Raw genomic sequence first — 21,837 nt, 5'->3', positions numbered from 1 at the left:
AACAAAGGGAATCGAAGATCAAAAGGCAGTGACGAACTTTGTGTGGTCCAGGGCTATAAACTGAAAATATCTATGCAGCTGATTTCACAATATGCGCAAAAATTCGGGCCAAATTTGTAATTTTAGAAACTTAATGTTTGCGGTGGAAACTGATCGATGAGAGAAGTAAGGGGTCAAAAGTTGATAAATAAACGAAAAAGAGGCTAAAAAGAAAGAGCCTCTGAATTGTTCAAGAACCCTAATCTATCTCAACCGCCTGCCAACTCTTTCATGCGCCGACTCTGAAGTCTGAACACGCCCCTTCTGTTCTCCACCGGCCGCCGTCCCCGACTATTTCCCTCCGCCCTTTCTGTGATCTCTTTTTCTTAGTTCCTTCTTTTTTATCGAACGATCTGTCATCGCAGGTAACGGCGAACTCCATCTTTTCTGTAACTTTTTTTTTATTAGCTTTTCTGGAAATTAAGATGTGGGATTTTTCGTATAATCTATATGTATTCATATGTATGTGTGGGTGGGTGGGTTTTTTAACCGTGATTGACTCACTGTTTTCTTTTTCCTGAAAAAAATTGATTTTTTTTTTGTCTGTCACTAATTTATTTCGCTTCCATGTGCAGGGCATTCATGTCCTCTAATGGGAGACTAACAATCTGATCAGATAAAAGTATTACTGAAGTGGGTTCTCAACGTATCACGCTTGGCGGTTCTCTCTCTTTTTTCTTGTTTTTCCCCCTTAATGGGATTTTTGCCTAGTGAGATGTGAATTGCCTTGACTCAGAAGGCTTTAATCTTGGATTTTTATATCTCATCAATAGTCTTTAGCATGCATGGTTGTTGGGAACAGTTTCACTCACTGGATGAGTGTGTTTGTTCAAGATGTGAATTATGGGTAAAAATTTGATCTTGAAGGAGAGGTTGACTTGTGCAGTATACAAATAGAAGAAGATTTTCATACCAGTATACGCTGCAAAAAGGAAAAAAAAGATTGGTTCAGGGGCAGGGGTTCTGCCTTTAGAACGCCGGCCACCGATGCCTTCTGTTGGGATGAGAAGGACAACCAGGGTTTTCGGGGCAAGGGTTTTAAGATCAGGTAGAAGGTTGTGGACCCAAGTAGAGGGAAAACATTTGAGAGCTGGTAATGGGGAGAAGTTGATTGGAATTCTTGAGAATGGTGGTGTTAGAGGTGGTGCTGAAGTTCCCCAGTGCAAGGAAAATGGGTGGCATGAAAATGATGCTTTCTCAAAGCAGCAAGTTACCAAAATGGAAGTAGATTCAAATTTAGAGAGTAGAGCGGTAGAACTTGAGTTGGAGAGGCATGCAGGGGAGGCTGTGAATGAGAATGCAAATGTAGGTAGGAGGTGGGGAGCTGTTTATAGACGGAAACGGAAGTATAGTGGTGAAGGTTATGATAGTGAGAACAAGGCTTTGTATGACAGGAGGTTTGGAAAGCATTTTGTTAGAAAGCAGTGGAAGAAAAAAGCTAGATATTCTCCCAAGGATTCCCCTGATCTACCTGGATCTGTTGCATTGTCTGTTGTCATTCATTCTTCTTATTCATCTGGTCGTTCGATTTACTGCTTGTTGAATTCACTTTTGGGTTGTCTGCGGAGGTCTATGGTCAATTTGGAACAATTTTTTGCATTCATATGCTCAAAACCAATTTGTGATGTATTCTCTTCGCATGGAATCCATTTTCTGAAGGTAAATTGTTTCCGTTGTTTCTGTCTTAGTTCTGTCTCTATGTTCTTGTCCAGCAAGTTTTCTAATATTTTGCCCTGTTTTGGTTCTCTTGTAGGAATGCACTCCTGAAATGAGAGCTGGAGTTTGTATAATTTCTGGTGTCAGGTATTCTGTACCACTGTTCACTGTTAACTTCTCTGCCATTCCATGTTGCTTTATGTATCTCCACTCAAGTTTATCTCTAAGATCAGTACGACCCTCCTATGCTCTCTGGATGCACCCGATGGGTATAGATGTGTCAGGTGAAATGCCTGATTACACTGATTATGGATTGTGTGATCGTTCTGAAAGTGATAAATCAGGGCATTCAGGTATAGCATCTGATAAAGATCATTCTAGGAAGTGGGTTCTTGCACAACCAACAATTAGGGTTCCAAAATTAGCTGCACGCAATTCACAGTTAAAGAGTGGTCGCACTATCCAGAAGAGAAGGAGAGGGTTGAGGCCAAGGAGAGGTAAACGTTCTTCTGTTATTGGATTACAGAAAGCAAATGGAGCTATGGTTTCTGATAGTTTGAGGTTCAGACACAGTGGCATGCAGTTGTCCTCCATGTCATCCCATTCTGGGCTTAGGGGTTTGAATAAAACAACTGCCCGAAACATCAAAGAACTAAAATCTGCCTTGTTAGATTCAACACAGGACCTAGATGCTACAAGCTGTTCAGCAAATCTGTTGGTCATAGAGTCGGATAAGGGCTATAGGGAGGAGGGAGCAGTTATTGCATTGGAACAATCTGTTTCAAAACAGTGGACTCTTGCTGTTAAGAAAGGAGGGGTGAGACGATACAACCTTACTGCTGAAAAAGTTATGAGGCCATGTAGTTCAAACCGTGTTACTCATGACATAATATGGACTGTTGATAATAGTTGGAAGCTGGAGTTTCCTAATAGACGAGACTGGTTGATTTTCAAGGAACTTTATAAGGAATGTGTTGATCGCAATGTACAGCCCTCATCAGTGAGCACCATTCCTGTTCCTGGAATATGTGAAGTGTCAGGATATGCAGAGAGTGGCACCTTCCCATTTATTCGACCTGATTCTTACATTACTGTAAAAACTGATGAACTAGCTCGAGCATTGGATAAGAGGACAGCAAACTATGACTTGGATACTGATGATGAGGAGTGGCTGAATGAATTCAATAGTCAGTGCTGCATAGAAAATAATCTTCATCAGTGTATCACAGTTGAAAGATTTGAGTTAATGATTGATTCTCTTGAAAAATGGGTTTTCTGTAATCCAGATGGTTCTTCTGATGATAAAGCTGCTCTTATTACTTGCCTGAGTTCAGAAAATAAAGAAACTGCTGAGGCTGTTTATGGTTACTGGTGTAAAAAGCGAAAACAGAAACGATCTCCACTAATTAGGGTATTCCAGGTAAATATTTCATTCTTCTGCAGAAGCGTTTGCTTTACCAAAGATTGGAGTTAATATAGTTGGAGCGTTTATATTTAAAAGTTGAATATGATACACAACTATACTGGAGTTGTCATCTCTTTGTTGCTTGCCTAGAATATCTTCACTCTTTCCCAAATTAAATATATTGCATACTGCTTTTTTTCTGTTCCTCTTTAGGAGGTATTGGTGTTTTCAACATCGTCTAAAAATTATTTTAATATTGACTGGACAGCTGTACCAACCAAGGAGAACTCTAATGACCCCAAAATATGTTCTGCGGAAGAAAAGGTCATTCAAACGACAAGGAAGCCAAGCTGGAAGAGGCAAGCAACGGACTTTCTTACAAGGTGTGTGTGCCCTTTGTACCATATTTCCTGTCACTATTTTGTGTGATTACATTACAATTTCTTGACCTAGATGTCATACTATGTCTTCTTCTGTATGAATTTCTCTATGCTTATGGTTTGCTAATAACTAACTACTTACAAACAAAAAGACGCATCCCACCTCTGTAGCAATAGCGTCCTCAATAAACATTGCACTGTTAATCTCTCGATATTTCTTCCCTATCATAGCAACTACAATGTTATACAGCCCAGCCCATCAATGTAGATAATTTTTCTTGCCTCGGTAGAGAAGGTAGAGGTTTGACCGTCTCTGGGATGCTTAGGAATATCTGTGTTTTTCGTTTCTTGGTAAATGATTGGACTAGGTATTGGTCTCATTAGCTTCTTAGTCAAAGCAGAATAACCTAGGGTTTTGCAGGTTGGTTCTAGGATTTTCTTTTAATATGTTGCATGCCCCTGTTTGTAATCTCAAATAAAATTCCGTTTACAGGCTTGGCAGCCGAACAAGATGCTCAGCAGCAGCAGCAGAGCGCCATTCTGAAGGTGAAAGAAGCTAAAGCTGCTGCGAATAGACAAGAGGGTTTAGCCGTTATCAAGCGTCAGAAAGCGCAGCAGCTCATGGAAAATGCCGATCTAGCAACTTACAAAGCTATGATGGCGCTAAGAATAGCCGAGGCAGCGAGGATTGCCGAGTCTACTGAAAATGCTGCTGCATCATCTCTCCTTTCTTAATCTGGGCCTGACATTCAAGAAATGGCCACTTTCTTTTCTGGTTGGTTATGGCATGCCCATTACTTTTGAGAAGTTTTGAAAGTGAAGACAGGAGGATATGTGTAACTTTGTATAGATTATGATTCGATGTACATTTTGTATGGTAGTTTATTGTTAGAGAGCGTAGGTAGAGAGAGATATGTACCTGGGTTTGAGTTCCGACCAATTGCTTCAAGAAGCCAGAAAATATAGAAAAAAAAAAATTCAATATACATGGCAGTTTGAGCTTATCATGGCTTTTATGTTGATCAGTTTGCTAATCCCCCCTTTTTTGGGTGTGTTTTGCCATTATTGCATTATATTAGTATTTTAATTAAAACTAGCTCTGTGTAGATCATAATAAAAAGTACATTTATAATATACTAAAAATATAATTATTTAATAGTATAATTCACACAGTTGTGTAAATTATGGTCCTAATTAAAAGTGGGTATACTCAATACATACTTTTGAACAGTAATTACAGATTTCTCTCATCATTTAAAAAAAAAAAGTAATATAAGCTTATGCGGAGACTTATATTACATGGATAGCTATGTATACGGGATTGTAGTATTGGAGACTTATATTACATGGATAGCTATGTATACGGGATTGTAGTATTGTACTTGTCTCATTTAAATAAGATTTGAATAAATCAATATGAGTGTAACCCACACTCTCATCTCATCCCATCCATACAAAGAACCATATGAATTTGGCAATTCTTTGATAAATTTGCGTGGATGCTTTTGCCAAATGGTCGGATCCCATTGGCATTATTTTTACTTGTCTATTTATTTATACAAAAAATGTGAAGATGTAGACGGCTGAGCAGAAATGTAGTTACTTAAATGCCACGTCATTAATTGACCTAACACATCCAACCCAAATCGCTTGTCATGGACGTCCACTCTCAAGTGGTGCATGCTTGATTCAAGATTGTTGCAAGCTCGTAAATATGTGTGGTTTTTTCATAGAAAATGACAAATATCTATCAAAGGACTAAATATGTCACTTTAGTAAATAATTAGATGATATAATTGAAAGGTCATATTAATTATAGACGAAATTACACTTGCATTATAACTTAATGATTAATAGGGTGGACTCATGGACAAAAATTGACATAAAACAACTCGTGATTTACATTTAAAAAAATTAAAATTTTCATTTTTTGTAATATTGAAATAATTTCTAATACTATTCAAATGCATGATATCATTGAAAATCATTTCAATAGAGATATCAATTACAATCAGGTATTCTACTTGATATTATTGAGTTGATTTTTAATAATACCAAGTACAATCATGATTGTAATATGCATTATATATTGAGATGATTTTAAATGGTAATATGTATGTAGTATTGAAAATTATTTTAATATTACACATGTTATTGTGTTTTGTATATATAATAGGATAGATGTTAACAGTTAATAAATAAATAAATATATATATTATTAATAACGATATAGAATTCTTCATTCCAACTTCAATAATTCAAGTTCGTGAAGGTCATGAGTTCGATTTTTGAGTCATCATATAAGTTTTTCCTAGTGCGGTTTACTTATCATGTACGTGTTTTGTGGATTATTATACAAGAATATAATTTATCCAATGTATATTTTCAGATAATGACGATGAGTTTTCATAGTCACCCAATTATTTATTTATTTATTTATTATTATTATTATTTTAATAAAAAAGCCCACCATGTTTTTTTTACGGCATTAATCATTAAAAGCAGCCATTCTATTCTTTCTTAATAATTAGGTTTTCTCTTTTCAAATGTTTGTAGGGGCCCGATCTAATATTGCATATAAACAATAGACTATAAACAAGAAGTTGCTCAATTATTGAAGCAACAAAAACATTAGAATGACAGAAAAAGATTTTATAATAAAATAAATTCAATCAATAAATATATCATCTCATAAACTCACCCTACGACCGAGAACAAGTTTTAAGCTAGACTTCTCATCTACTAATTGAATGTCTAATTTAATATACACGGATCGAATTTATTTTATAATAAAAACCTTTTTCTTTCTTTCTCTTTTATTGCTTCAATAATTGAGCAGCTTCTTGTTAGTGGGTTACGTTACCATTGTCCATTGGACACTATGCGTCCTGTAAAAGGGGGTTTCAAAGCTATCATAATCCACACAAAATCCTACCTTGTACCAAAGTTGCATGTTTACCATACTAAAATTTTGGTGTTAACTGTTAATATAATTGTGTCGTGTCTTTGCGCGGTATAATTAACGAAATAAAATTGAAATCTTTGAGAAGGTTCAGACAATGGATAATCCACATACCCCACATACTAATGAAGTGATGATTGTGTATCCGCACGCGTGGAAGTTGGAACACATTATTAAATATTAAACCAAATGCATATATGCCAATCCATATTTAATAATTGGTTGCATTGCTTGATTAAATAAAAACACGAGATTTTAGTTGATAAGCTTTTAAGTCATACATGCCAAGACTAGGAGAAAGATAGAGAAGAATGGTTACTCATAATCTTTTTTTTGAAAACAGTTACTCATAATCTAATTGTATATTTATTAACTTTCTTGTGAATATGATCGATCAAGTAAAACTTATTTTTTGATCTTAAATAGCTTCAGCCAATAGTTGATTTAATTGTATTTTTATAATCGCTCACATCTCATATTTTATAAACCGACAAGAAATACATTAATTATATTTTAAATGTTAATAACACTCTTTTTCAAAAAAAAAATGTTAATAACACTCTTTTTATGTTAGTACCTTTAATGGTAGATATATAGAAAATATAATTTCCTTCGAATTCAAACCTACTAATAACAAAAGATAAATAACTTATCAAAATGTATTTAAAATTTCAATAATGTACAATTAACACTTCTAAATCTAAAGAGAAATACGAACTAGAAAAATAGTTTTTTAGATTTAAAAAAAAAAACTAAAATCTAATAACAAGCTAGTGTCTCAAACTTGCCAAACTTTACAACTGTTATTGCCTCTAAAACTATATTATCAAAACCCTACCAACCTTAAAGTCAAACAATTAGGGATAATTTGGTTTATCTTAAATGACCTTGAATTCAAGCTTCATACATCAATCCTGTAAGGCAAAAATTTGTGTGAGTTCGTCTCACAGGTGTAAATCGTAATACGGGTCGGATATTTGATTAATGAGGTCAACGATCCAACTAATTAGTCAAAAATTCGACTCGTCTCACAGATTGAGACTCGTGAGACGGTCTCACACAAGTGTTATTCATCATGTATGTAATGGATAATATTAAAAAATATTTTTTTAACATAACAACTCGATTTTAAAATAATTAAGATCATATATATATATCAAATATGAATATGAGAGATGTGTGTACAAATCTGTCCTGGTTTGAACAATCCATGCATTCAGTACTATCCGTGGATCAAATCATCAAAGTTAGACAACTTTACATGAAACACACTAAACCATAAAAGGCACGACAAAAAGTTTGGCTTCTTGAGACCTACACGTACATGGTTAAATTACTTCATGCTTAAGAATAATCGATTCAGTGTATATGCTCAGTATACTGCCTATACAAGTGGAAATATGCTACTTGCCTAACAATTTTCTTTTAAAAAAAATGTTATGCTACTTTTTTTTTTTTTTTTACAAAAATATAATATCAACGACAATCAAGGTTTTGGTCAAATGATTGACTTAGTAATTATAATATTACAAGTTTAATTTTAGCGGGAGCAGCCTATTAGCCTTTTTTATTTAAGTTGGAAAGCTATGAGTAACCTATATTAGTTGATCTTTTACTGGTTAGGAATTAGGATCATTAAGCGATGTTTACTCAGTGTACACCTGAGTAGTAATTGCATGTTTCTTTTTCACTTAAAAAAATTCATTATAAATATATAATTCAGCCTTTTACACTGAATTTTATAATGTTTTGTCGAAACGTACAGTTTATAACATATGCCGTATATAATAAAACAAAACATAATAAAATTGAGGGTGTATCTCACCATTACTTTATAGAGATCGAATATTGTTGATTGTATTGCTTTTGTGAAAATGTTCCAACTTGCTTTAGTATTAACAATATAATATGTAACACAAATACAATATGTTCAATAAAACATCCTTAAAAAAGTTAATTGAACCCCACATAAAATAAAGAAAAAAGAAAAAAAAGAGGCTTTATCATACTCTGATCTAACTTATTCTTATAATTAAATCAATTCTTCTTTTTCTTTTTTTCTTTTCTAAAATATAATTTTAAAATTTTATTTTTTTATATTGAATAGTACGTTTAATGCATGCAATATTTAAATGTAGAATTTTTACACATTGATATTAAAGTAAATATTATAAAAATTAAATTGTAAATAAAGTGGCATACCTTGGAAGTGGTGATCGAGTAGGAGAAATATGACTCACATATTTGAATGTCACAAGTTTGATTCTTACCAACATTCTTGTAGTCGAGCGCATTACACATGATCTTTAGTACAATTTATCTCTCATGTGTAGTTTGTGGATTATTATACGATAATAGGGTCTAGCTAGTACACATCCTTATGTAGTAACTATGTATTTCTCTCGTCACCTAAAAAAAACTTTATCACACTCAAGCTTATTCTTCTAATTAAATCAATCATTTTATTTTGCTTATTTAATGTAATTTCAGAATTTTATGTTTTTTTTTTCTATTGAATAGTAAGTTTAATGTAATATTTAAATGTATAATTTTTATATATTAATATTAAACTAAATATTATAAAAAATTAAAATGTAAACATTCGAGCTAAAGAGGGAAGTGTAATTAATACACTAACAGGGTGTTTGGTTGGAGGGAATTACAATTCCTTTCCCACGTAATTCCCACTTAATTCCGAAGAGAACTAAATTCCTTCGTTTGGTTGGAGGGAATTGAATTTCCGCGGAATTGCAATTCCCTCATTTTCATAGAATTAGAATTCCATGGCCCCCCGGGATTTTAATTCCATGGATTTTAGGAAGAAAAAAAGATAACCTTGAGACAAAATTATCCTCCCTTGTTTTAACATAAAATTGATGTCTAACATTCCCTTCAAAATCATAGAGTGTATTATTCTTCCACTTCCCTTTGTGTTTGTTCCTTTAAATATTTATATGCAGCAACTATTCAAAATTTGCATTGTTTATATACAACAACTTTTGTGTATGTTTCTTTGAATTCTTTATATGTATAACTCTACAAAATTTCTGACTACCCAAATCAAATGCTTGTGGGTTTTTTTTTTTTAGTTCAAGAGATACGGTAGATGAGTACTTTTGAATTTAATATGTTATATTTTTTAGGTTTGAGTGGGTCCAATAGATACTTGTCATTTAAGAATATTATAATAATAATAATAATAAATAAATAAATAAATAACAACAACAACAACAACAATAGGCATTTTCGACTTTATATTACTTATTCCCTCTCAATTCCCATGCATACCAAACATTGGAATTGAAATTCCCAGTAATTTTATTCCTGCATACCAAACAATGGAATTTAAACTCCCACTTTATTCTCGCATTATTCTTTTCCCATGGAATTACAATTCTTTTCCCACCAAATTCCCTCCCTCCAACCAAACGCCCTGTAAACATGTGAAAAATCTCATTCATGGTAAATAATAATATACAGTGAATAAAACTTAGAATGTGCCCTTAGTGTAATAAAATTCACACTTTAAAAAACAAACTTCCTAAAAACAAAAAAAGAAAGCAAACTTCAATTCCTACTTACAGTTAGTTACCTAATGTTCAGATATAATAACCAGAGGTAATATAAGACAGTTGTTTATTCTTTTTTTTTTTAATATTAATTTAAAGAATACGGCACTGAGGCGCAACATAGTAGTCGCCGTCAATATCTTTGTCATATTTTAAGATTTTCCCTCGGAGCCGCCGTCTCTGACTTCATCATATCTAACGGTGGCCGGAAATACCCAATCAGCCAATGGAAACCGCTCAGCCCCAGCGATATTGATACTATGGCTCCGATCTTACCCAGAAAAATGGTTGCAAGTAGGGCCAAAACAATCGTGCAGAAACATGACATCCAACTCGAAGAAGAAGCAATTGGTTTTTCATGGCTTGATCGCAGCGTTTTTGATTCAGATGTAGAACTTGATGAGCTCAAGGTCAGAAGATCAATGGCGGACTTTTCTTCTGGCTGATTCTCAGATTCAGCAATGGTTTCTGGTTTCCCTGGTTCATTTTTCAGTACGTGGAAAGGCTTTCTGTTTTTCACTGGACCCTTGCTTTTGAGCTGAAGCTCAAGTTGATGAATATTTTTCTGCATAGTATTAGTCACTGTTAACTTTTCAAGAAAAAGAAAAGATTAATTAGAGGAATATAATGGAGGGGGGTGATGTTAACTGCCAAGAATAAACTGACCATAGGATCGGGAAAAACAATGGCTTTGAAGAGGCTAGGAAAGTGCTTGAATGCGACACGTTTTCGTCGGATCAATTTTCGGTTTTTCCGGACCGACACCGAGGACGATGATGATTCGCTGGTCGATGATGAAACCAGTTGGTTATTTCCACCTGGGACAATTTTTGTTGAAACAGAATCATCATCACACACATGATGATCATGACTCACAACAACAGCGTCCTCTGCTTCCACGGCGACCGGCCGGAAACAGAGGGAGAATTTGTGTTTCATCGTTTCTGGGTGGCTCCGAGAGGATTCTTTAATTTGAGACAAAAATATATGAGCGAGCGAGAGAGAGGAGAAGAAGAAGAGATTGAGAAAAGGTATATTGGATAGGATTTAGAGCGGACTAAAGAATGAATATATGGCGTGTTTTGTTGGATTATATTGGGGAGCGTTGTGACTATTTAGGACTGCAATTCTGCTTTTAGTTTCTTGGTAGCTAATGGACGCAAGAGTGTTACTATGGTACTATATTTATATAAACCAGTTTTTGAAATGTACATAATTTAATGCTCACCTGATAGGCTGATAGCTACTAAATCATAAAATTAGGTGAGGTAGAAGTGATAGTGTATATTATATGCATAGGGAATTTCTATAGCCATGATCCACGCTAGTATTTGTCTGTATTAAGAGTTTAATCAAGTTAAGTATGAGTATCTCGAAATTTAAAGTTATTTTTAATATATTGAAACTTTATTTATAATATATTGAATATAATATTATTTTTTGAAGGTGTACTAAAGGTTAATTAATTATTTTGTTAAAAAAAATAATTGTAATTAGGCAGGAATTGAGATCTTGAGATTAGGGTTAGGGGCATGAAGTCAAGTATGAGCGAAGTGTATCTTATATTCTTATGCCTATATGCCTTGTTCCATTTTTGATATTCCCACATCTCCCTTGGTCCCTACCAAAAAACACATGTGCACTGAATTCGCATGGCATGCCCTCTAAGACCTCCACCAAAAACACATTATGTAATTCCTATAAAATTCATTAACCGACTTAATTGATTAATCGATGTGAAACGCTAAATAAGTTATCGATTTTTTGTCCATTACTGGGACTTTTTAAAACTACAAAGCTCCCCTAATACCAATTGTCAATCTTGTCATGGTACACGTTATGAACGTCAATTAATAAAATTACAACAAAATCATTCGTTCATAATAATAGACGCCTATCAACGGTGGAGAAGGCCACTTCCAGATGTGCTTAAGGTTAATGTATGTTAACGTTGCTATCAATGAGGGTAGTGATGTTATGTGTTTTGGTTGGGCTATTCGGAACACTCATGGTAATTTTATTGCAGCAAAATGTTAACGGTGAGAAGGAATTTGTATGGTTAGGGAGGTGGAGATTATGGGTGTGAAGGAAGCTCTTAGTTGGTTGAAGACTCAGAGTTTGAATACGATTGAGGTGGAAATGGATGCGCAGAAAGTCCTTCTTGCTCTTTTTGGGGATCCCCAAGATGGTGCTTTTGGGACTATTATTGACAATATTAAAGAGATGGTGTCTATGTTTGCTAGCTTGTTTTTTCTCTTTTGTTTTTAAATCTGGGAAATGGTGTCTAAAACTCTGTTCTTGAGCTGGATGTAAGATGTTTATGATTGAATGAAGTTTTTTGTTTGGGTTTCAAAAATAAAAATAAATAGACGCCTGTCGAAAGAGATTCAAAAAATGAAAAAGATTGACTGCTAAAATGCTCATGCATGAATTAAATTTGGGCCAGACTTTAACACATCCTATCCAACAATTCAATTGGCCCAATTTTGATGGGCTGGGCCAGTGGACCTTGGCGAAACTTTTATCGTATGATAAGAAACTCTGGCACTGATGGACAGCTCAGTTATCAATGCTTATTAGGTGGATTATGTATAAAACACATTATTTTTATATGTAATGTTCATGATTTGTATGCATAGGATTTATTATTTGAGCATGTACAAATTGATAGAAGGTTAATTATTTAGACATGTATACTCTATGCTCATTTATGTTGTACATGAGATTTATTATTTGTAGAACATAGATGAAATTATTCAGCACACTCCACTCCTTTTACATAAAAATCTAATATTCAGTAAATTAATGTTCATTATTTGTATGATAAAGTACACTATTTCTGTTAATATGTTTTTGTGCATGGTCCACCTAGCTTTGTAGACCATGGTTCACAGTAAAATTTGCTTTCAGTTGTTTTTTTGGGTAATAAATTATGAAAAATGACAAGCAAACTTGTTTATGATATTGAAAAAATCTTTCTAGGCTTTTTCGTAATTTGAAAATGGACTATTTTTTTTTTAGAAATTTTCAATTTATTAGAAAACGGTACAATAATATTTCTGAATGAGTTATAGAAATATTTTTGAACAGGTACAACCCTAATAGAGCTAGTCGAACAGTTGATTTGGTAACCATAAGGTTTCAATAAGTTTGACTCTCTATGAGAGCTATATATTAGCTATCTTGGTTTGGAAAGGTAAAATATGGATAACTTAAGCCGATTTACCTCATTGTAATCATTTTCCAATTACAGTTACAAGTTAAACTTTACCACATTTGGATAATGATTGTGGACTTTCTTGTAAATAAATCAAATGTCTCCAATAAAAAAAAAAAAGAAATAATAATAAATGTTACACTCCTGAAATTTCCGTGAAGTATAGTTTTCAACCTATTTAATGAATTGAAAACGCAATCAATCAGGTTATGAGATAATATCAAGAGAGTAACGACATTCAACAGAGGAAGAGAAAAAAATCTGAAACGTGTTTTAAGATAACCAGACAATTCCCTACACAGGTGGAAGATGTCTCACACAGTCCAAAATTTCACAATTTCGGCTAACCATGAAAAATGCTTCTAATTGATGAAGCTTTGGTCTTATCTTATTTAATGTAATCGTAAAGAAAACCGTTACGGTCTATTTATTTTCCCTACATAAAGAGATATATATAATCACACTTTATGTGAGAACTTGTGGACAAATTTAAACTATTGATCTACAAGGTCTGATGGATGGAAAATCAAGTAAAAAATGAGCGGATCATTTTTATAAATATTTCAAAGTTTTATTTATTTTTAACAGTTAGATCTACTAGATTAATTATTTAGATTTGTCTACAGGTTCTCACATATAGCATGGTTCTTACCTAATTATAATATATATATATATATATATATATATATATATATATATATAGTAGTACTACATGATGAGACATAATATTGAATTTACATTGACCATTCACACGATGTCCCGGTTTTACACAACACATATCAGCTTACATTCGACCAACGTGATGCATGCAAAGAAAGAATGAAAGACAGTGGCACCACAGGCCGGAGAAATCACCTGGAAGGTTTTATAACTTTTTTTTTGTTAAAAAAAATGAAATAGAATTGACCTTATTACAGGTATTATTCGCATCCACTAAGACTCAATCTCATGACTTCCCATATAGAAGAATCACTACATGTTATCTAAGCACAAAGTGCTTGACAACAATTTTACCTCTTTAGATGAACTAGTTTTCAATGACTGACTTAAATTGCTAAATATCAATAAATTGACACTTTGAAACACATCTACCAATGTCTAAGCCGTGTTACCCGTGTATACTATCTCTCCGATTGGAGATGCCCAGTCTATCGTTCTGAAGTACTGGGAGGATCTCCTTATGGGGAGACTAGGAGATCGAGTAAAGAGACCTCTTTATGCCTTTTATCTAGCGAGATTAATGTTAAGAGGTTGTTTATTTATTTATTTTAAGAATTCAATTGTGTAGATTTAGGGTAAGTTATGTTTATGGTTGGTTTTGTAGTTAGATTGTGAAGGGGAACTCCATTAACGCAAAAACATGCTCCCTTTGCATTAGAAAGTCTCCTTAGCTTTCTACAGGTCAGCGGTCAAAGTAATGAGGATAACAAATAGAGGACTTAAGACTAAAGACTGAAGAAAATATTTGTCCAATTTAAAATGACCTGATTGCCCTGTTTGACGATTAATTAATAAAACTATTAAATTAGTTTGATCTTTAAAAAAATGCATGGCTGAAAATTTTCGAAGAAAAAAATGGCGTACAAGCGCGAAACATGAAGATCTCAGGCTATAATTTTTTTTTTCTTTAAAAAATCTTTTTCTTTTTCCAGTTTAATACAAGAAGTCTTTTTCTTTTCAAATATTATTATTCCATATGTCCTAGAAAGTCGGGTAATTGAGAAAATCATATCATGAATTAGGATAGAACTTGTAAATTAAAGTGGGTCTAAGTACATAAAAATAATATCGTAGGTATATATAAATACTACTTCATAATATTATATTCTTTGTGAGGGTACATGCTACTTTCAATAATATGTCAACCTTGTTCTGCCTGTCAAAGCCTCACGCCATGTATCTATAAATTTATTTTTCACAAATTTTGAAAAAAAAAAATCAATATGAGTATCAACTTGAGCTTTTCAAATATATTATACATTAATTTTATTTGTAAAAAAAAAAAACAAAATGAAAAAGAAGGTAAGGAGTTGAAAATTGAGTTAATTCTATTTTTTATCCTAAATTTATAGGTGACAATCCATTCTTAGTCATTTTTTATAAAAACATTCACATTTAGTCTTAGTATTATTGTGGTGTGACAATTTTTGGCCTTCCGTAAACAAATTCGTTGAAATATCATTAAATACAATATTTTGATCATTTTATACAAAGTGAGTTGACCTCGCTATATTTTTATGTATATTTTTTTTTTTGAAAAAATTCGTAATTGAAGATAGAAATGCATTTGTATTTAACGGCATTAAAATTATTTTGTTGATAGAGGTCCAAATATGGTCATGACACAATAATACTATGACCAAATGTGGGTATTTTCATAAAAAAAACTAAGGGTGTGTTTCGAAACTTGGAAAATGATTTCTGAAAATCATTTTCCGAGTTTTCAGTGTTTGGCTAGAGGGGGAAAGTAGAAGTCAGAAAAATAGGAGTGTGGTCAATAAAAAAATAGAGGTGATTTTGTGGAAAATGACTTCCCTTTTTTTGGGGAAGTCATTTTTTGTTTGCAGCAGTAGAGCAGCCAATCACTCATGTCGCCGCCACAACCACTATCCACCACCCACCACCCACCCCCCCCTACCACCATCACCACCACCCACCCACCCCTACCACCATCGCCACCACCCACCCACCTCCTCTTCCTCCACCACCACCACCATTGTATATTTAAATAAAAATATAATGCTCATTTTCCAGAAAATGAACCAAACGCGTTAAGACAATTTTCTAGAATGCAACTAAACAAAATGAAAATATTTTATAGAAAATGACTTATTTTCTAGAAGTAATTTTCCTACTTTCCAAACACACCCTAAAATGGACTATCACCTATAAATTTTGGACAAAAATAAAATTAACTCTTAAAATTCAATGATCCAAAACAATAGTTGTGTGATACATGATTCATGATTCATGGTACAAGCGCGAAACATGAAGATCTCAGGCTATAATTTTTTTTTTCTTTAAAAAATCTTTTTCTTTTTCCAGTTTAATACAAGAAGTCTTTTTCTTTTCAAATATTATTATTCCATATGTCCTAGAAAGTCGGGTAATTGAGAAAATCATATCATGAATTAGGATAGAACTTGTAAATTAAAGTGGGTCTAAGTACATAAAAATAATATCGTAGGTATATATAAATACTACTTCATAATATTATATTCTTTGTGAGGGTACATGCTACTTTCAATAATATGTCAACCTTGTTCTGCCTGTCAAAGCCTCACGCCATGTATCTATAAATTTATTTTTCACAAATTTTGAAAAAAAAAAATCAATATGAGTATCAACTTGAGCTTTTCAAATATATTATACATTAATTTTATTTGTAAAAAAAAAAAACAAAATGAAAAAGAAGGTAAGGAGTTGAAAATTGAGTTAATTCTATTTTTTATCCTAAATTTATAGGTGACAATCCATTCTTAGTCATTTTTTATAAAAACATTCACATTTAGTCTTAGTATTATTGTGGTGTGACAATTTTTGGCCTTCCGTAAACAAATTCGTTGAAATATCATTAAATACAATATTTTGATCATTTTATACAAAGTGAGTTGACCTCGCTATATTTTTATGTATATTTTTTTTTTTGAAAAAATTCGTAATTGAAGATAGAAATGCATTTGTATTTAACGGCATTAAAATTATTTTGTTGATAGAGGTCCAAATATGGTCATGACACAATAATACTATGACCAAATGTGGGTATTTTCATAAAAAAAACTAAGGGTGTGTTTCGAAACTTGGAAAATGATTTCTGAAAATCATTTTCCGAGTTTTCAGTGTTTGGCTAGAGGGGGAAAGTAGAAGTCAGAAAAATAGGAGTGTGGTCAATAAAAAAATAGAGGTGATTTTGTGGAAAATGACTTCCCTTTTTTTGGGGAAGTCATTTTTTGTTTGCAGCAGTAGAGCAGCCAATCACTCATGTCGCCGCCACAACCACTATCCACCACCCACCACCCACCACCCCCACCCCTACCACCATCACCACCACCCACCCACCCCTACCACCATCGCCACCACCCACCCACCTCCTCTTCCTCCACCACCACCACCATTGTATATTTTAAATATTTAAAATTATAAATAATTATGCTCATTTTCCAGAAAATGAACCAAACGCGTTAAGACAATTTTCTAGAATGCAACTAAACACTGAAAATGAAAATATTTTATAGAAAATGACTTATTTTCTAGAAGTAATTTTCCTACTTTCCAAACACACCCTAAAATGGACTATCACCTATAAATTTTGGACAAAAATAAAATTAACTCTTAAAAATTCAATGATCCAAAACAATAGTTGTGTGATACATGATTCATGATTCATGATATAACTACTGTGATAGTTGTGTGATACATGGAAGTAATTGGAAAGGTTAACGAGGGAAGGAATTCCTTTAAAAAATTCTGGAAACATTAGGAAAGTTTAAGGAAAATCTTTTCCTTTTTTGAAAAATCCGTTAAAGATTTGGCATTATCTTCAACTTTTTAAAATGTATAAGCATTATTTGTGCAACTTTATTGGATAGGTAATTAGAGAGTTCCTCGAATAGAACTCATAAGTAATTCAATTTTAAATTAATCAGAAATTTAAGATCAATTTAAAAATATGAAAAATGTTTTTTGGAATATAATTTTTTTCGATTCACTGTTTGTCTACAACTTTGATTTAATTTTATTCGACTCACTGTTTGTCTACAACTTTGATTTATTTGACTTACTGTTTTTCTGCAGTGAAAATTTTGTCGAAATTGCAAAATCTGTCTTATCAAACTTCAAGGTGAAAATTTTCCAGGTAATTTCATTATTGGACCGGATAAGGTTTGTTAGTGCCTAGGGTCTAAGAGAGTGACGAGTGATAAACTTTTATCTCATTTTTTACTTTTTGATAGAAATTTTTGATTAATGTAGAAAAAAGAGTGATGTATATCATTTTTATTAATAAAATCATAATGCATGATTTGTGTATTTTTATTAGGAGATCATATATCAATTTATTTTGAAAAATGATAGTTATATTATATTTTTATTAAATATATCAATAATGATAGATTGATAGTAAGAGTACCTCATATTAGATAAGGTTTAATTTGTAAGGCATAGGGGTGGGATAGAAAATTTCAGAAATACCATTTATAAGGTAAATACCAGTCAAGGTCCCTGAATTTGGTGGTTTCGTCACATTTAGTCCTAAACATTCAAATCGACCATATGTGATCCTCTGAGTTTCAAAATGTTACCACTTATAGTTCTAAACTTTAAAATTGACCATATGTGGTCCTCCAAGTTTCAAAATGTTACCAATCGTGATCTAACTATTAATTTGCTCAGTCAACATCGTGTAAATGAAGGGACAAAAAATGTACTATCATGTTATTCTTCCATTTTAAAGTGAAAATATAACATTTGAACATAACAAATGTATCTTCTTTTTTTTTTCCATGAGCCTAACATTTGATTTAGGGAAAGTTCGCAGGCATTACTTAAAAGTGCATTTTAAGTGATCAATAAACTAGTTGATCAGCTAAATTGCCCATAGCTACTCTGCCTAAACTAAGAGAATTATTAGACAGCTTTCATGAACTTAACCCACTCATGCATATAGAATATAGACGGTTAGAGGGATAACCTCAGCCAAATTGATCGAACAGTTAACTTAATAATTAGTAACGAGACTCAATGTTTGAAGTTACATCCTGACAATTATATAATTAAAATGGTCACACTTGTATGAGACCGTTTCACGGATCCTTATTTGTGAGGCAGGTCGGGTCAGGTTGAATCAGTCTGCAAATATCATACTTATTGCTCAAATGTAATACTAATAAGAATTCAGGATTTAAAATTTTGTCATTTATAAGGGAAAATGTAATACTTTTGAAGAAAAATGTATAATAATAATTTTACATTTTAATGTAAAAGTATTATTTTTCCATCAAAAGTATTACATTTTCCATAATAAGTAATGTTCCCCTTACTTATAAGGAAAAATATAATATTTTTGAGGAAAAATGTAATACTTTCAAATCGAAATGTAAAAGTATTATATTTTTCCTTAAGTATTACATTTACCATTATAAGTAACAAAAAATTTATTAATAATTAGTACTACATTTGAGCATATAAGTATGTCATTTGTGCGTATAAGTATCACATTTTGACATTGACCCAACCAGTCTCACGGTATGACATTCTTTTGAAATTGAATGCAAGAATTAGTAGTGAATTGAAGTGTAGACAAATGAAAGGCAGTAATTTGAAATTCAACGTTATCAAGCTAGGTAGCTAGCAAAACCCCGTGTAGTGTAACATTCCGGTACAAATGTTTGAACCGTTAGAAGACGGACGTTCCGTCAGTGTGTTACTCATGGTCATGGCGTACTTGGCATCGGGCCGGGACTCAGACTTTTAAAGACCCAATTAAATTTCCATGAAGTTACTGAGTCAACCCCGGTATTGTGTGCGAGTTCAAAAAGTCATTTCATTTAATTCTACGATTGAATATGATTTCAGAATCTTCATGGAGGGGCCCCTTCTCTCCCTCTCACCCCCCTTCTCGTTTCATACTTTTTTCACTGTTCACCAGCGCGTGTTGCACGTTTCCACTCCTGCACTTACGCCTATAAATTGCTCCTTCTTTGAAATTTTCTGTCATCAACTAACTAAGCCTCATCTGATCATATTCAATTCAATTGCCCAGAGAGAGAGAGAGAGAGATGGTGCGAACACCTTGCTGTGATGTGAGTGGGTTGAAGAAGGGAACATGGACTGTGGAAGAAGATAAGAAGCTAGCTGCTTATATTAGTCAATATGGCTGCTGGAACTGGCGCCAGCTTCCCAAATATGCAGGTACTTACTGACTCTGTTACAATGCAATATTTGTTCATATTATATATATTATTGGTTAAAGAAAGAGAATTTTGATTGGTTAGTTTAGTATTGATGACTGATGGTACGTTTTTGTTGTTTGGGTTTGATGAAGGATTGTCGCGGTGTGGAAAAAGCTGCAGATTGAGATGGATGAACTATCTCAGGCCCAACATCAAAAGAGGAAACTACACCCAAGAAGAAGACCAACTCATCTTGAAGATGCACCGTCAACTGGGCAACAAGTACGTTTTAAATTATGGATCAGACAAATTGTCAGATCAAATACTTACCACTAAAGTTATAATTAATAGTGAAAACACAATTTTATTTCTTGACTTGATAGTAATAACTAACTGGTACTAATTCGTGATTAATTGCAGATGGTCCGCCATTGCAGCACACTTACCAGGAAGAACGGATAACGAGATTAAGAACCACTGGCATACCTCTCTCAAGAAACTCACAGAACAAGGATATGCATCATCCTCGTCTTCCCCAACTCAACAACCTAGGAAGAAACCCTCGGCCGGTCGGACCAAAAGGTCACGCAAACAACAACCGATTCCTTCTGCTTCTGCACCATACTCCTCCTCATCAAATGTGTCCGCACACGAAATCTTGGAGAGTTCCCAGTGGTCGTCATCCCAGCAAGCTTTTTCTTCTTCTTCTCCTTCTTCTTCTTCCCCGAGCATAGGAACTTCATCACCAAACGCCGGAAACACTCCCGAGGCTTGTGCAGATCAGAATCAAACGCCGCCGCAAATTGTTGGGTCGACGTCGGAGGATGAGAGCTTTTGGAATGAACCTTTCTTGCTGGACAACGCTTTCGCCTCCGGCGATGATTTCCTCGACTACCGGCCGGCTTCTCCGTTTTCTCAGTACGGCCAATTTTCCAGCTCCTGCAACTTATTTGATGAACTTGTCAATGAGTTGATGGATTATTTGTGAAATGTTACTAAGCCTACCAAGCAAGTAATGCTTTGCAAATCAAATGAAATACACACAGACATGTATGTATGTGTGTATATATATCATATATACATATACGCATGTATGTATGTATACATGTGTACGTGTATGTATATGAATATCATGAACTTGTGTGCATGTTTACTTCTGTATAATATTATCCAACATGAAGATGTGGATTTGATGAGTTTTCTACTTAATATTGTGTTACCTTTTAGCTTTTATTATATCTTCTGATACTTACGTGTTAGCCTTCCCTGATTTTAGATCTCTCAATTGATAATGCATGTTTGTTGTTTTTCATCATCAACACAAGTGCTTTTTCTATTGAGCATATAATATATAAACATAAATGTGCAATCCAACTATTAGCTTAGATTTTTAGGTGAGATGAAGCACATGATTCAATTTGATATCAAAGTCAACCATAAATATGTCATCAAATTATCAGCTTAAGCTTTTAGTTGAGATGAAACATATACTTCAATTTGATATGAGCAAACCATAAATATACAATCCAACTATGACTTCTAGTTGAGATGAAGTACATGCTTCAATTTTTTCAACTAAATAATGTTGTTTCAAGATCATTTATTGTATTCAGAGTGTCATACAAGAGTAAGTAAAGTTAATTCATATTTTAAATGAATTAGGGTTTAAGGGATTGGAATCTGTATTGTTTCCTCATGGATCGGTCAATTGAGGTTGTA

At 33.3% G+C, this 21,837-nt stretch overlaps 3 protein-coding genes across 3 annotated transcripts; 2 read left to right on the top strand and 1 right to left on the bottom strand.

The window, feature by feature from the left end:
* Positions 1-208: 208 nt before the first annotated feature.
* On the top strand, positions 209-4,502 carry LOC115996617. The gene is made up of 5 exons (XM_031235935.1): positions 209-404; positions 615-1,698; positions 1,793-3,115; positions 3,369-3,483; positions 3,974-4,502. Exons 2-5 carry the CDS (start codon positions 1,027-1,029, stop codon positions 4,213-4,215), a joined length of 2,352 nt encoding a protein of 783 aa, XP_031091795.1. The 5' UTR covers positions 209-404; positions 615-1,026; the 3' UTR covers positions 4,216-4,502.
* Positions 4,503-9,876: 5,374 nt separating this feature from the next.
* On the bottom strand, positions 9,877-11,143 carry LOC115997307. Its single transcript, XM_031236844.1, has 2 exons — positions 10,678-11,143; positions 9,877-10,576 (listed from the first exon to the last, which is right to left on the bottom strand). The coding sequence occupies exons 1-2, from the start codon at positions 10,948-10,950 to the stop codon at positions 10,157-10,159; spliced, it is 693 nt and encodes a 230-aa protein (XP_031092704.1). The 5' UTR covers positions 10,951-11,143; the 3' UTR covers positions 9,877-10,156.
* Positions 11,144-19,961: 8,818 nt separating this feature from the next.
* On the top strand, positions 19,962-21,349 carry LOC115997252 (transcription factor MYB4-like). The gene is made up of 3 exons (XM_031236769.1): positions 19,962-20,137; positions 20,271-20,400; positions 20,539-21,349. The coding sequence occupies exons 1-3, from the start codon at positions 20,005-20,007 to the stop codon at positions 21,104-21,106; spliced, it is 831 nt and encodes a 276-aa protein (XP_031092629.1). The 5' UTR covers positions 19,962-20,004; the 3' UTR covers positions 21,107-21,349.
* The last annotated feature ends 488 nt before the right edge of the window (positions 21,350-21,837 follow it).

Source organism: Ipomoea triloba, chromosome 11 (assembly GCF_003576645.1).
Source record: "Ipomoea triloba cultivar NCNSP0323 chromosome 11, ASM357664v1".
Taxonomy (NCBI): Eukaryota; Viridiplantae; Streptophyta; class Magnoliopsida; order Solanales; family Convolvulaceae; genus Ipomoea; species Ipomoea triloba.
This window is presented reverse-complemented; position numbering and strand designations above follow the sequence as displayed.

Excerpts from the sequence above, each read along its gene's own strand:
- LOC115996617 (XM_031235935.1), top strand. The coding sequence starts at position 1,027 with ATGCCTTCTGTTGGGATGAGAAGGACAACCAGGGTTTTCGGGGCAAGG. Across the intron at positions 3,116-3,368 it reads CACTAATTAGGGTATTCCAG|CTGTACCAACCAAGGAGAAC; the intron begins GTAAATATTTCA and ends TTGACTGGACAG. Across the intron at positions 3,484-3,973 it reads GCAACGGACTTTCTTACAAG|GCTTGGCAGCCGAACAAGAT; the intron begins GTGTGTGTGCCC and ends TTCCGTTTACAG.
- LOC115997307 (XM_031236844.1), bottom strand. The coding sequence starts at position 10,950 with ATGAAACACAAATTCTCCCTCTGTTTCCGGCCGGTCGCCGTGGAAGCA. Across the intron at positions 10,577-10,677 it reads TTGTTTTTCCCGATCCTATG|AAAAATATTCATCAACTTGA; the intron begins GTCAGTTTATTC and ends AATACTATGCAG.
- LOC115997252 (XM_031236769.1), top strand. The coding sequence starts at position 20,005 with ATGGTGCGAACACCTTGCTGTGATGTGAGTGGGTTGAAGAAGGGAACA. Across the intron at positions 20,138-20,270 it reads CCAGCTTCCCAAATATGCAG|GATTGTCGCGGTGTGGAAAA; the intron begins GTACTTACTGAC and ends GGTTTGATGAAG. Across the intron at positions 20,401-20,538 it reads CACCGTCAACTGGGCAACAA|ATGGTCCGCCATTGCAGCAC; the intron begins GTACGTTTTAAA and ends GATTAATTGCAG.